This window comes from Neopelma chrysocephalum, unplaced genomic scaffold (genome assembly GCF_003984885.1).
Source record: "Neopelma chrysocephalum unplaced genomic scaffold, ASM398488v2 Primary Assembly neopelma1_66, whole genome shotgun sequence".
Classification (NCBI taxonomy): domain Eukaryota; kingdom Metazoa; phylum Chordata; class Aves; order Passeriformes; family Pipridae; genus Neopelma; species Neopelma chrysocephalum.
The window spans coordinates 12,658,412-12,674,440 of record NW_020897725.1 but is presented as its reverse complement, the minus strand read 5'-3'; the positions used below and the strand labels follow the sequence as shown (position 1 = coordinate 12,674,440).

At 40.4% G+C, this 16,029-nt stretch overlaps 1 protein-coding gene across 1 annotated transcript in view; it reads left to right on the top strand.

The window, feature by feature from the left end:
- Window positions 1-16,029, top strand: part of COL22A1 (collagen type XXII alpha 1 chain) — a 221,114-nt gene that overhangs the window by 134,509 nt on the left and 70,576 nt on the right. The window contains exons 18-24 of the mRNA XM_027684548.1: window positions 502-555; window positions 1,875-1,928; window positions 4,375-4,410; window positions 5,931-5,960; window positions 6,833-6,886; window positions 7,784-7,837; window positions 14,263-14,316. Of these exons, the coding sequence (XP_027540349.1) occupies window positions 502-555; window positions 1,875-1,928; window positions 4,375-4,410; window positions 5,931-5,960; window positions 6,833-6,886; window positions 7,784-7,837; window positions 14,263-14,316 (336 nt within the window). The remainder of the gene's footprint in view (window positions 1-501; window positions 556-1,874; window positions 1,929-4,374; window positions 4,411-5,930; window positions 5,961-6,832; window positions 6,887-7,783; window positions 7,838-14,262; window positions 14,317-16,029) is intronic.

Below are 16,029 nucleotides of genomic sequence, written 5' to 3'. Positions count from 1 at the left end.
GGAAAAAAACCCCATATCTTCAGGTAATAAAAATAAAGTAGTGAAATTGATTGCCTGTGGACTTTGTGGACTGTCCAGTTCTGAAGACATAAAGGAACAGATTAATTTTTCCCCTAAGTTACAAAAAGGAAAGTTGAAAACCAAAAGGCTTTTTCTTTACTGGGGAAAACTGAGCTATTGCTGGATTGTGGATTCATTATTTTCATAAGAGCTATTCCAGGCTGATGGTTCTCCTGGTGTATGCTACCCAGTTTTTGTGAACCCACCCCAGTAGGCAGAGGAAGGATGCCAACATAGAAAGCTACTACACAGCTGCTTTTGGTCACAGCAACTTTTTGTGGTACAAGATGTGGGAACTTTAGACATTTTCTCTATTGGGCTGTCTGGAATTTCTCTCTTTATTCCTTGCTCTTGGAGCAAATACCATGGACATCACCTGCAGAGTAGTGACCTGAACACCATGGATTTGAGATACAGTGGTTTTTTGTCTTCTTTTTCCAGGGAGAGAGAGGCCTGGATGGGTTCCCTGGAAAGCCGGGTGTGGAGGGCAGACAGGTATGTTGCAAATAACAACTGGAAGCATTTCTTTGAAAAGAGTGAAAGTTGACTCTAAAACTGAGACTTATCCTGGGTAACTGTTGAATCATGGCAGGATCTCCATGCATCCCTGCTCTAAGGGTCTTTGTGGGTACAGTTGGAATTTTTTTTTGTTTAGTTGGTTTTAGAATTAAACTATAATCCAATACACACTTAAAGGAAATGCCAGTCCTTTCAAATTGATAGGTTAAGTGTTTGTCTTAATTTTTGTTAAACACATAAGAAATCACACATAAAAATTCAGTTGTTTAAGCCTGATTTTTATGAACTTTTTTTTCCCCTCCCACAACATGAGAGGAAGAGAACTGGATTTAATATATTTGCTTTGTTTTCAATCAAAAAGGCTTGGAACTATTTACATTTTTAAGACAAGAACAAACCAGAAAATTGTCTAAAAGATCAGTACATTTCTGCTGATCAGACACATAATGCTTTGTCTAAAACCGCTATCTGTAGATCCCACAAGACTGTTTTCATTACTCAGGATATGATACCTAATGAGAGGCATCCTTTCCTCTCAAGGATCTTCTGGTCTAAATAGCAAAGGACAGAGTAAGAAGCAGAGGCTAGAAGTGATTTCCAAAAGCCATGCAGCTAATCATTGCCACCCTTGAGCCTGAAGCCTCCAGGCTGCTGCATCTGCATCCTGATCTGTTTCTCAGTCACAGTTTACCCTGTATGGAGAAGTGTGTGTCTAGTTAGTGTTTATCACCATCCTCATAAGATGGAAATGTTTTCTGGTGCTACAGGCAGCACTGGAATCACAGGGAGTTGTCTTCACTGTGCCCATTACGCTGCTTACGGAACTGGTTTGTACTTGCAGCAAATGTAGATGAAGTGGGAAATTGCACAGGGACATGAAGATGGATCTTGATTGTCTATTGTTCTAAAGGAACAATTTCCCCAAGTGAAGCCCTGTTACAGAAGTTAGGTTTTCGAAAGCTTTTTTTCCCTTTTCATGTCTAGACACCTAGGAGTGGGCAGATCTTCATGCCTGAATTTGATACTGAATTTTGTGTTTGACACTGATATACCCACTGAACTGCAATTCTTTTGAACCAGCTGAAACTGGGTTAGTGTTATCGTGGCTGCTGTGGCAACTCCATCATTGTTCTCTTTCCTCTCTATGCAGCAGAGCCAAAGCAGCCTCGTGTGTTCTATTAGCTCCTATCCCAGCGCAATGAGACATAACCCTTTGTGCTGCCAATATCTGCAGCCTTATGTTTTTCCTGTACTTTAAAAACAAAGAGTTTTCTCTCCATTTTACCTGTTTATAGGGCCCTGCTGGCAGCCCCGGCCCTCCAGGTGCTAGTGGGACCAAAGGAGAAAAGGTAAGGTGGGATGGGATGCACAGGAGCGGTTTGGAAACACATTTGTTAATTCTTCCTTGGGCCCCCAGTGCTGAAAATATCAGGGCTGTTGGTCTACTGTTTATCTCATTGTGTATCAGTGAAGTTTATATCCATTTAAATGTTTAACTTTCCTGGTATTGCTTCTGAAATGGGTACAAGCAGGTATTAAAGTGTGCCTGGTTATAGCTCCACTGCTCTTAGTTAAGCCCTCATAGTGGGAGTAGAAGGAAATAGAATGCAGTTTGGGTCAGAAAATCTTCCTCACCCAAGAAATGTCAATATGTTTGTGTAGAAGCTGATTTTCTGACCCAGGAGATGTAGAATTGACTCAGAAAGTGTCAATAAAATGACTCTGAGCCTCTTACCTGCAAAATAATTATTCACTGCACTCAGCAGCAATTTTGACCTTGTTATTTTTACAGCTGTTAAAGTTTTCAGGGCAGGCTTATATTTCCCTCTCTGTTAGAGATGATGTTGTAGTTTTGATATTTCCAACACAGGTCTTTGGCATGAGTGGAAAGGCATAGTCAGTTCTGGGTTTCTTTCTTTCTCCTCCAGATAAGGCAGTGAGCTTATCCAAGAACGCAGAGATTGGAAGCAATTCTCTCCATTCTCTCTCTGCAGTAGTGATCAATCTTGAGTTCATAACACTTCATCCATGTCTCTGAAGCAGCTGTATCTGGTCCTTCCAGAAGATGTTTTGCTCCTTGGTCCAATACTTCCAAAGCAGCTGCTGTGTGTCTCTTCAGTACTTCTTCAGAATGAGTTTTAGTAGAATAGGCCAGTTTGGATGGGGCCCTGGGCAACCTGATCTAGTGGGTGGCATCCCTGTCCAAGGCAAGAGGGCTGGAACTGGATATTCTGGACAGGCTGGATTGAGATTCAATAAGGCAAAGTGACAGGTCCTGCACTTGGGTCACAACAACCCCCTGCAGTACCACAGGATGGGGGCAGAGTGGCTGGAAAGCTGCCTGGTGGGAAAGGACCTGGGGGTCCTGGTCGACATGGCTGAACAGGAGCCAGAGTGCGCCCAGGTGGGCAAGAGGGTAAAGGGCATCCTGGGCTGTAGCAGTAGTGTGGCCAGTGGGACCAGGGCAGTGATTGACCCTCTGGGCTGGGCACTGGTGAGGCCACACCTCAGATCCTTGTTCAGTTCTGGGCCTCTCATGACAAGAAAGACATTGAGGTGCTGGAGCATGTCCAGAGAAGGGCAACGGAGCTGGGGAAGGGTCTAGAGAGTAAGTCATATGAGGAGCAGCTGAAGAAGCTGGAGTTGTTTAGTCTGGAGAAAAGGAGGGTCAGGAGGGACCTTATCATTGTCTACAACAACCTGGCAAGAGGTTGTAGGCAGGTGGGGGTCAGTCTCTTCTCCCAGGCAACTAGCAACAGGACAAGAAGAAATGGCCTCAAGCTACACCAGGAGAAGTTCAGATTGGACATCAGGAAGAATTTGTTCACTGAAAGGGTGGATAAGCATCATAATGGGCTGCCCAGGCAGGTGATGAAGTCAGCGTTCCTGGAGGTGTTCAGAAATGACTGGATGTTACACTTAGTGCTTGTGGTTTAGTCGACATGGTGGTGTTCAGTCAAAGGTTGAGCTCAACGACCTTGGAGGTTTTTTCCAACCTTAATGATTCAGTAATTCTATCTTTAAAGTCCTTTCCAACCCAAACCATTCTATGACTCTATGAATAAATAACAAATACTAATTGAGCTTTTCTTAAGAGAGAAGAATATGAAAAATAAGCTGGGTCAGAGTGTGGAAGGAAACTATGTGATCAATTTAGCACCAGTCTGTACCTAAAGTAAAGGATATACCTTCTGGATTCATAGTCTTAAAGCATAATACATGGTGGACATTGATGAAGAAAAATGGACTGGAACAAATTGATAGCCTATATGGCAATAAATCATGGGAAAAAGGTGTAGCATCTCAGTGTCCTATATAGTATATAGCATGATTTGCTCTATAAAATGGCTTGGGGAAAGTTCTTACTTTTTTTGAAAAGTTATTTTGGTCATTAACAAACAAAAACATTTTTGACCCCCCAAATGTCCATCCTCTTGCGGGTCTGTTGGGGGTCTAAGCATCAAACAGGTTTATTTGTGTGGTATGCAGACATCAAATATAAGATTTTTGAAGCACAAATCTACTGCTATGGTGCATCTAGTGCATCATTCGTTTTAAGTCACTAAATGTCATTAAATCAGTGTAAAACACCACGGTAATACAACCAGTTCTTGGATGCATTCCTCTGCAGAGCAAACAGAGTTAATTGAGATTGGTATTGAAAATAAGAATGTACAACAGCAGCTGGAAAATATGCTCAGAGGTTTGTTTTCGTTTTGCATTATGTTATGTATTGTGCCGTGTATTGTTGTAGTCTGTGTTATGTTTTTTCATTTCTTTTGTGTTACTCTACAGGGTGAACCAGGACTTCCAGGATTGCCTGGCACTTCAGTAAGAATTATTGCTTTTTAGCTTTGTCATACTTTGTAGGCATTATTGCATGAAAAGAGAAGGTGGAAATGAGGGGTGTGGGGATCTTACTGAAAGATGTTCTTAAATGTTTCTGTTTTTTTTTTTTTTTTTTTTTTTTTCAAAAAAAGTGAAACTCTAGGCAGTGAAGATTTTTGAAGAAAGGAAGTGATAGGTTTCAATAAAGAGAAGCACTGCCACAATTTTGGGAGATTGTGAGTGCCTCTTCAGGACTTGAAGAGGCAATGAAAGCACTCCTTAGGTGCATCAGACAGAGCAATACTATGACAGGACTGTGTGGTTTCCAGCAGTTGTTGATTCCAAGTGGTCTTTGGTACATAGAGTCTATAAAAGTCATAAAAGCAAATGAGATTTCAGAACTGAGTGCCTTTGACATGGACTCAGTGTGAGAGTTGGGGAGGGAGAAGAAAAAGGCAATTTCTGATGTGGGTGAATGATCTTTCCTTGGCTTATGTCTGAAAAAGTCCTGGTGGAATATAAGACAACCAGGACCTGATGTGCTGGAAGCAGGGATGAAAAAAGAAAACAGAAAACAGGAGAATGGGATTTATCTTTTCTGTGGCACTAGATTTATCATCCTTTGTGCATCCCTTCCTCTGCCTTCAGCAATGCCTTCACAGATGCCAGGGACATCAGTGGCAGGGATGTAAGAATGTCCTGAGACTAACATTGTCTGTATGAAGAGATCATCTCCAAGTGAATGGAAAAAGATTTACCACGAAGTATACAGAGGAGAGGTCTAGAACTGAGTTCTGCATGGGCTGGCAATAAAGCAGTTAGGCAGTATACCTTTTACTAGCCAAAAAAATAGGATTAATATTAGGAAACAGCACTCTTTGACTATGGGTGCTAAAGACAAGAATGAGAAGCTCCCTTGCAATCATAGGAAAGGCAGCAGGCGATTACCTTGCCTAGAATGTGGTAGAAAGTAAAGGAATGAGAAAAAGAATACTATGAAAAAACCCTCCTGTTTGGGTAAGAACCTTTTATTGTCCTGCTCAAATGTGGTAGTAATGATGTGACAGGAGTTGCCAAGAAATTTTGAAAGATGAGTATAAAAGCTGAAAATGAGCCTAAAGCTACAGCAGATGGGTGCAAAACAGGCAGGGCATATCTCAACCCAGTCTGCTGGTTATGTGATGCCTTCTGTGTTCTATTGATCTTTGTAACTTTGAGAAAAATAAGATCTGGGCAATTGACTGACTTGTTTATATGATGAGATAATGACTTAAGTTCTTGCTGTTTATACAACCACACAAATCACTTCTTAGTTAACTGTGTCAATAGGTAACTTGTGTCAGCCAGAGCTGTTTAAATAGAAAACATCTCCCAGCCTTCAACAGGATTTGAAGGGCTGCAGGAGTTACTGAGCAACTCGAAGGAATAGCGAGGGGAGAAAAATACCCTGGGGAGGACCATCATACCTTTGGCACCTTGTCTCTACTTTTTTCATTCTTTATGACTCTGCATTTCTATTGCAGGTACCCATTGAAGGCCTAAAAGGAGAGGAAGTAAGAGAGATTCAATATCTATTCTTTCGTTGCAGGGATATTTTAATGTAATTCTGTTTTCTGTTCGGTTAGGTTTTTCTTTAAAATAATACCATAAAAGGAAGGTGGATGGAAGCATTATCAGGAAATCAAGAAATAAGTTTTCCTATTTACAGTGGAGAAAATAAACAAGAAAGGAAAAAGGGCAATGTTCTTTTCAGATGCAGTGAATCTAACATGAACGAGAGTATGAATTGTACTGTCAGCTATCCAATTATTTAAGAACAGGGAAGGGTTAAACATTAAACTGTATTTGAGTTTTATGCCTCTTTTGTCTCTGAACTTGGGCACTCAAACTGGGGTGCACAACCCTTGCTTCAGTCTGGTAACCCTATGTATTAAAAAAATATATTTAAATTTGATTTTGTGTTGGTAGGTGCCTAATTTATATTTACCTGCTACTTAATATAATAATTTGCATCATATAATTGATACTGTAAAGCCGTTCAGAGCTGTGCTGGCCTGGGGGAAAGGCCTTTTGAAACTGTTCATGCAAGAATTGCTCTTCTCCACCACCAAACCTCAACCTACAGTGTTTTATTGGAATACTCAGGATATCCCAGTGTCTTTGATAGAGTTACTACCTTTAAAATGCAAAGAGCCAGTTATGGATAAGTCTGGGTGGATCAGTCTGTGGACAGTCTAATGAGTGCTGATAATTCAAGTAGCCAGAGGTTTAAGGAGAAAACCAGCTGATCTCTGCACTGTTTTTCTGGGACCTATGGGGAAAGGGGTGGTATAGGTCCTGTAAAGACAGACAACATGGCTCATGTGCCCATGCACTTTTTCATAAAGGTATTTTAACTTTCTTTTTTAAAAAAACATTTCTGTAGGGAAAACCTGGGCCACGAGGACCACAAGGCCAACCTGGACTTCCTGGACCTCCAGTAAGTTGTTTCTCTCACTGTTTGCCGTTCCAGAAGCTGAAACTCAGACTCCAAGACTTTATACGTTTTTCAGGCACTATGATATTTAGACAGTGCCTGCAGCCTCCAGTTTTCTTCATTGCTGAGAGAAGGTGTCCTGCTGTGGACGGACACTCTTAACACAGGGAGGTGGCACCCAGGACATGGGCAGACTTTGCCTCAAGGCTGTTGTCATGCAGAACCTCACTGTTTTTCTATTTCTAATGTCCTGTAGAGCTGTATAGGCATTCAGCACATCTCAGAGAGGCACTCACTGATAACTTGTGAGCTGTCACATCATGAAGGTCAGGGAACAGTTGCTGTCAAAGGCATAGGTGTTATGCCACAAGATCTTGGTTAAAATATTTTGTGGATGAAAACTAAGAATTGGGTATGTGTGTTTGTGTTTCCACAAAATTTTTGCAACAATTAACACATGCCAGCATTCTTAATTTCAACTTAAATTGCAGCTTATTCGAGTTATATTTTATGACCCAGCTCTGCAGGATATCTCATTTCAGATTGTCACTGCTGCCTCATTTGCAAGCACTGTTTCCTTTCTTTTGAATTGTTCATTGTATTTCACTATTGATTGGCTTTTGTAAAATTGATGACATTGTGAATATGTGTTACTTAGGTAAATCTGGTTTGAATTATGTAATTTAAATATAGTTCTGTGCTCTGTATTTAATCAGGGCATTGTCACTTTTCTCTATCTTGTTTTCCCATTCTCTTCTGCTCAAAGGACAACATAAATATCAGGTAAGAGTTGCCTAAGTAGCCACACAGCAATGGTAGCACAAACCAGCTAGGAAATTGTTATACAGTTCATTAGTTTCTCTTATTCTGTTAACTTTCTAAAACTTTTCACTTTTAAAGGGAGAGCCTGGTCTAGAAGGCAAGCCTGGAGTCCCTGGTTTACCAGGTCAAAGGGTGAGTTTCTTTTTTTATTTATTTTGATTCTCAAGAGGCTCGGGACGCTTTTGTTCAGTGAGGCTTGCTGCTTTCTCCCACTTCACATATACTTTTCTACTTATTTAAGGATCCTGGAGGCCCAGATCCTTTCCTATCTTCCTTCTTTATGGTCCAGCAGCTTTCAGTATCTCTTGGAGTCCGCAGGTTGTATGCAGTGCGGTTTCTTTCCTTCCGTGTGCTTCCATGTGATTTACATCTGTTCCATACTGCCAAGAGGATTCTTGATACTGCTCTGAGTGTGTAGGGCCACTAGTAATGTGGTCAGGTTGAAAGTTCAGAGAACTTTTTGTTGTCCTGGAAGTCAAATAAATGTAAATACACTTACAATACTTAATGTTTTCCATTTTGTTTGATCTGTACTCAAAGAGAAAGTCCCACAAAATGGCAGCTGGTGAACCATTCTCCATCATGAGCTTAGTTTTCCTGTGTATGAAAAAATACTGGATTTTTTTCTGATGCAGAATTATGTCTTCAAATATTTAAGTACTGCTAAAGTGTAAATTTCATGGTGGGCCTGATGTTAATACATTCAAGCTCTGAAACTGCCTTTCTTTGCTTCAGCCTGTTCATATAAAGAACATCTCGCAACAGATAAGAGTGGAAGTGAGACGCCTGCTTAGCCTTTGTGGAGTCAGTCACTTGGGTCTCAGTACTGCTGTTTGAGGGGTCACTTTTTTAAGTAGTCACAGAGGCTTGATCATAGCTCATTCTTTAGAGGAGGTCATGGGGGTTGCCTTCAGTGCTTTGCACTTGAGTCAGCACCAGTGCTGTCAACAGACTGAGTGTGAGAGCGCTGCCTATGAGCATGGGAGGGTGATGGGCAAAGGACAGTACAGGGAAGGAATAAACACCTTGGTAAGTGGTTTTCTACAGACTTTTCATTGGATTGCATGCTATTAAATGGAGCTGTAAGCATGACTTTTAGGAATCTTCCCCTTGGGAAATGCTACATGCAGTCTTGTGTCAGCGCCTCAGTTGGAAAGGGCATTTACTTGCTTTCCTTTACTTTCCCAGTCCTTAGAAAGTATTACTATAGCAAATAACTGTACAGTGCTTTACTCATAAGTTGGTAAATTCAGAATTGTCCTGGTTTTAAAGCTTGCTGTTTCTTGAATAAGATTAATAGAGCATATTAGCTGGGTAAAGGACAGTGATCTGTCAGGACCTTCAACAGAACAGAAAATGCTACTGCTAATGATCATTTGATTAGAGATGTCATTTGATCCATACTGTCTTTGATTTCTTCCCTAGACTCTGTTGTGTCTAGCTAGTTAGACTTCTCCTAAGGGTCTTTATTAGTCACCAGGCATCTTAGGTTAATGGATATATTTTTTAAATTAAAGGCCATTATTCAGTGACTTAAAACATGAGATGAATCAAAGTCCTGGATTTGGTGGATCTACACAGAACTTTTTGGGGACCAGGTAACACTCCCAAACTGAACCAAGCAAATGGGCTCTGTTCATTTTATTAGTCAGCTTCTTCCAGGTGCCTGGCACTTGATGTCTGCATTTTGACAAATCCTCAAGAGCACACGGGGGGAAGAAGATGCTTTGCTGTTCTCATGTGTCCCATAAGACCTATGAGTGACAGACAGTACTGTCCTGATTTTATTAAAACTGACTGAAAAAGAAGTAAAACTCTGAGAGACTGGTTTAGTTTTAGAGTGGGTTTGTGTTTGTTTTTTTTTCTCTCTCTTCCTTTTCTTCTTTTTCTTCCATGAATTGAAGAGAACTGAAGTACTTTGATTCTGCTCTTGAGTATTTGACACCTTGTTCTACTGAAATATCTGTGGGAAATAAACCAACTCCCTTTCTTGATGGACACAAAAGGTGCAGATGTATGACATGCTCCTGGAAAGCACGCAGACCTTTGGGCAATCCAACTTAAACACAAGGTTCTTCTGAAGTGTACTCAATGACTTGTATTTCAAGAATTTACCTCTCGTTCAAATGATACAATTTCATTCAAGTGATTGAAATTTCAGAAGGAAACTAAGAGAAAACATTTATCCTGTAACAGTAATTCCCACACAGGCACGAGGTAGGAGCTAGACCATTTTGAGTTTGATGTGCTGGACTGCATCTTAGTTTTTGCATTGTCAAAATTTTTCCAAGCTCAAAGTACAATCACCACAAAACAAAACAAAACAAAACAAAAAAATACAGGAGTCTCATAGGATAGTAAGAATAGCCTTATGAAAAGAAAATTAATGGAAAATATCTTTATAAAACAGTAACCTTTAATGAATGTCCTTCTTCATGTTTAAGACTCCAATGTACATTAGTCAGGCAGATAAGAAATAATAATTATTCCCCTTTTTTCAAGTTACTTCTTGCTCAAAATAATTCATGCAAAGCACAGAATGAGAGTTGGATGTAAAAATAGAAGTAGCTTAAAAAATTATATTGCAAGACCCTTTTTGTGAGCTAATTGCAAAGTTTGGTGTCACGGTCTGTCAGTTTGGAGACAAGAATGAGCACAGCTCCAGGAGCAAGTTACAAAGCAGGGGCCTCTGCATCTTTAATTCAGCTGTCACGTTTCAGCAGGTTTTCACGTACATGTGTCCACATGCCCTGAATGTTTATTCCTGAAGTCAGAACACCACAAAAAAGTTTGACAGGCTTTTCTTGTCTCTTTACAAGTAGATTACAAGGCTTTGAGTCTCAGTAAGTGCTGCATATTTGTTTTAGAGTAGAACCTACAGGATTCTGTTAAAACTGGGGACTACTGGTTTCAGGGCACACCCTCCACCCAGAGGAGAAGTGTTAAGAGCACTTGTCAATACAGGAAAAGTTTATCCCTGTTAGCTGTCATGGGACAGATAAAGTTAACAGACCTCTGAAGGGCTGCTGAGCTCTTCATGTGTTTAATGGTGGGACAGAAATACACGTATTTGAGTTTCCATTCTTGACCCATCTCTCTCCTAAGTGGGTTGTTGCATATGATGTTTCTGTTCAGACCAGTCCCAACTTGAATTCGGCAGTCAACACTTTCAACTCTTATTTCTCTGTGTATGAACTTCCCTTGATTTGAACCACCTTAGACTTGCAGGGTCCAAGGGAAGGAGATAGTTCATTGGTACCTCCAAGGGGAGAAGTGTAAATAATCCAGGAGAAAGAGGAGAATAAGTTTGCCCAGCAAATTAGGTAAACTATTTGAAAGGAGCCAGTCCCAAAATGTGGTCTCTCTTGATGTCCAGAAGTCCTTATAAGCCTTTACTTTGCCACAACAGCCCCAATAATCACCCATAATCTGGCCAACCCTGACAGTATTTTCATCCTCAAGCTATGGAGATGCTCTCACTTCAAAATTTACTGTTGTTATCTAATGCATACAGAGACTACAAAAGGCTGGTGCCTTCAGGGACCTCAAACATTGATTAACATTGCTGGGCATCTTCTGGCTTCTCTAGTAATGTAGAGGTAAAAAGATGGAGCTGAAATGGATAATCCTAGCATCTGGCTAGGTTACAGAGGAAACAGTTGGCATTTTTGTTCACAGTCGTATTTGTTCACAACTAAAGACATTTCCTATGTACTTGGTACCAAATCCACCTCTGTTCCTGGGGCCAAACATGAGAGAAAAACATGTTAAGAAAATATATGGCCATTCTGGCTATTGGGACAGCAAGGTGGGAAACAATCTTGGGCTATGATACCTTTCAAAATTTCCCCTGTAGCAGAGTGGAGACAACACTTTCCCTTGGTTTCCTGTCTTCTGTATAGTAGATACCTTTCTGATTAGTGATTGTGTTTATTTGTGGGTGCTTAAGATGTTCAGATGACATTACCTGCCCTGACAAAGTTCAACTGTGCAGAAATCAAAATATAAGCAAATTAGTAAAATGAAGAAAAAAGGGATTGATGGTGTAAATTAAATCCAGAGTGAAGCTATTATTGTCAGTGAGGTAAAGACATCCATTTCCAATAAAACACATTTTTAACTGTGCTGTTGTTCAAATTGCTGGTGAAGGCAAATAGCATATATCATGTAGTTGAAGGATACACATTCTTACACACTTACCAGATTCTAACTACAGGTAACAGAGCATAATTGCTGGGTTTCTCTGTCATATTATTAAGAAATGTGACATTTCACTGAGCTTTACTCCCATAGGTATAATTTCTCCCAGCAAGTATTTCTGTCCTTCATAGACAGACTATAATGACATGGAGCAAATCTGTTATAGTTTGATTTTGGCCAGTCTCTGAGTGGCCCAAATATCCCCTTCACAATGGGAAACCACTCTCAGTCTCTCTGGCAGTATAATTATATGTTGCTTTAAGGGATTTCTCAGTGTTTGGAAAGCACTAAAGTTTCTCAGCATTATACTCAAGGAAAGGATAAAAGGCTCCTCTTGCATCTCTCATTGCTGCCACAGTTTAGTGTGCCCAGGAAACTATGGAAACAGAACAGTGTGTTGGTGGGACATGAAGGAATTGGTTACACTGTGTTGTATGTTGGCCTCAGTGTTGTAACTGTGGAACCAGCCACCTTGACCTGTAGCTCCCACATCAAGTGGAAGCTGGAGGTGGCGTGCAGGGATGCTCATCTCTCATGTCTGGCTCCACCCACTACATCCTGTATGCTCTACTTGAAAGCTTATTTATTTATTTGAGTTTTTTAACAGTGTGCTTTGCATGGTCACCTTGGCAGTTGGCAAAATGAGCATCTTTAACTTGAAAACTGACGTTGAACCATGTGGTGGCGTGAGTCCTCTGAGTTAAAAATGGGCTCTTTTTGGCTTTGACAAGAAAAGAAATTGTGAATGTTGGGGAAAAATAGATGGCACATTTATGAATGATGGATGTGCTTGAATATATAATGCAAGTTTTTATTGGTATTAGAGTTCTGGAAATGATTACAAAATCCTTCTGATACCCAAGAACCCTATAGTCACTCCTTTAGTTTTCTTCTTATATTCTTCTGCATCTGACTTCTGATTTTTGTCAGGTTTTTGGTTTTTTTTATGATAAAAATAGTTAGACAATCAGATTCTGACACACCAGCTAATGAATCTCAGTCAATACCAAGGGAAATATGACAAAACCAAGTTTTGCTTGTGGTATTTTAGCTTTTTCTTTCATTTAAGTCAGTAGAAATCTGTTTCATAGGATTTCACAGATTATTCTGAGTTGGAAGGGACCCACAAGGATCATTAAGTCCAACTCTTAAGAGAATGGCCCATACAGGGATTGAACCCACAACATTGGTGTTTTAACACCATGCTCTAACCAACTGAGCTAATCTGGGGGGAATTGTTCATAGACGTTGTTTCTGGACATGTTTCAATAAAGAAAAAATAAAGGAAAAATTATATATATGACTTTTAAGTGTCTGTATGACCATTTATATCATCAATGACATGAAACTTGCTTAATTGTATTTTCCTTCAAGAAGAAAATCAGTCTGGATGAGAAGTAGAAATGAGGGAGAGTCCCTTTTCTCTGTCTCTTAGTCATTTACTTGACTCCTCTTGTACCCTCCTAGAATATTACTAACAACCTCAGAAGCATTAATTATTTAGTGTCTATTACATATGAGTGAAGAATAGATAATTTTTATAAAATATGTGGTTGCCTGAAGTATCACAACAAGTCCACTATTGGGTTGAGAAACAAACCCAACCTCTGCCTTAACTTCAGTGCTACTCCATCCTTTCTTTCCTGTTTTACTCATGTAGGATTTTTTTCCCTTTGAACTATTTGAGGTCAAACCCATGGGAACACAAATACTGCTGCATCTGTATGGTTGAACTCATCTCAAGGGTATACTCCAGGTTCTGGTTTATTCTTCCTTTGCACCAGCAAAGTTCTCTGGTTCCTCTAGAGGGTTCTTTTTTGTATGCAGAGGAGTCAGAGAGCTCTGCCTCCCTTGGTGCTAATGCCAACCCTAGTTAGAAATACCTCAGGGACTCCTGTTTCCCAGCTTAGAGATTGTGAATCTTTTATATTCCTCCACGCACCAGAGTTCTTAATTATTTTCTTTCTTAATGCATGAAGCAGTGCAAGGGATAGAAGAGAAACTTCTTGGCTTTGTTGGGGATGGGCGAAGGGCTTGACTGTAGCAAGCAGAGTGTCTACACTTGGCACCTCCTCTGTAGGGAGCACCCAGGTGGGATTGCAGGGTGTAGGAGATGCCATGATGTGCATGAGAACAACTCTCAACTTCAGGACTATTGCTGCAATCTGGGAGATACAGAACTGTCAAATACAACTGGAGTTTCACTTCCAAGTGGTGTCTGTTGCCTTCATTTCTAGCTTTTGTGATTTGTGTACCCACATTACGGTGATTTGCCAGTCTAGGGGTGAAAGACTTTGGAAATTCAATAGCAGTCTTTGGTCTGTTGTTTAATATTTGGTCCTCTCTTGAACATGCAGGGTAAAAAGGGAGAACCAGGATTCCCAGGAATCAATGGTCTGATCGGCCCTCAGGTAAGCAATGATTTCTTCACTGTCTTATAATATGTGGAAAAACAGATTTTGTGGAAACAGGTGACTTGGAACCACAATGCAGGATGTATGATCTTCTCCTCTGTACCATATTTGAATCTGGTATTTCTCCTTTAAGACCCAAATAATTTATCCTGTTGTGATTGAGGGAATGTCTCTCTTGCAGCAGTTACTTTTACCTTCCACAATTTTTCATCATCTTTGAACAGGGACCTAAGGAGGTGTTTTGTATCTGATTTCCCCATTGCTTTTGCCTAGAGCAGCATCATTCCAGAAGGAAAGCACTGATTTGTGTTTTGTAATATTTAGGACAGTGTCTCAGCTAATTATTGGCTGTGTGAATTGGCAACTGCAGACAGAGCTCCTGTGTTGCAGTCTTGAGGGAAGAAACAGTTTAATTTTATTTACTATTCAGAAAGCACACTTTGAGCACAAGACTGGTTTTGTGTCTTTTGACACTCACCTTTCTACTTGTTATAGAGGAATAAGTGTTGGCTTGTTGAGGAAGCTAAAGACAGGGGCCTAAAAGTAAATGTTTATTCTCCGTGTGAGGAAGGGGATGTCTTCAGTTAATGACGCCTTAGCTCCTTTGTTTTAAAGTTTTTGACAAGTTAGTGCTTTAAATTACGCCATCTGTGCAACATCATAACATCATAAGGGGAAAATAGTACTGTGTGTGTTGAGAACCATCAGAGAGGATTTGGCTCCACCTTAGATCTGCCTTGTGTTACAATAACACTGACACTTGCCTCTGGCTTGGTTTCTTGCTAACTTTGTAGACAAATTCAGCTGACCAAAGTCACTTTGCAGGGTCACCCCTGCAACAAGAAAAATATCTGTGGGAATGTCCTCAAGCAGAAAGACAGAACCTCACATTTTGCTGAGCACTGAGGATAAGACTTAGCATTTCATTCATTCCCTTCTCAATGACAAATTAACAAACTGGGCTTTGGCTTTAGCACTCTGTTTCAATAATTGGTAAAATTTTGGGCAAGAATGACAAGCCTCCACTGCTACAACTGTTGGTGATGTATTGCAACAAGCAGCACAGTGCTGGACAGCAGATACTGATTGTTCATTTATTTCCTCTGGCAAGCTGTACCCTTGTAACCAGGAGAAACAATCTTGAAATAGTTTGTGTGGCAGACGTTTTGTAATGAGCTGTTTTCAAATGTCTGTGGAGGATGTCAGAGAGGCAATCCAAGGGCTTGTGTCCTTGTGCAAGTGAAGTCTCTTGTGTCCAGCTGGGAACTTTGCCCTGCAATACACCACTTGATACTGGTTTGCATACTTTAAGATTTTTTTCCTTTGGTACAGTATCTAGTTTGCAAGTATTTCAGCAGCAGCCTTCAAAAGGAATGAAGATGGTATTTCTAATGGATTTAAAAGATTTTAGAATCACAGAATATTCTGAGTTGGGAGGAACCCATAAGGATCATTGAGTCCAACTCAGCCCTGCGCAGGTCATCCCTGAGAATCACACCATGTGCCTGAGAGCATTGTCCAAATTCTGCATAAACTCTGTCAGGTGTCTTGAACCCTTGGATTATTGAGTCCAATTCCCTACTTTTGTTTGGTTTTGTTTTCTTTGGTTGGTTGGTTGTTTTTTTGCTCTTTTTTTTTTTCCATTGGATAACATTGAAAGGTCCCCCCAAGCCTTCTGACATATTGAAAAGGCATTTTCCTTCATTTTGG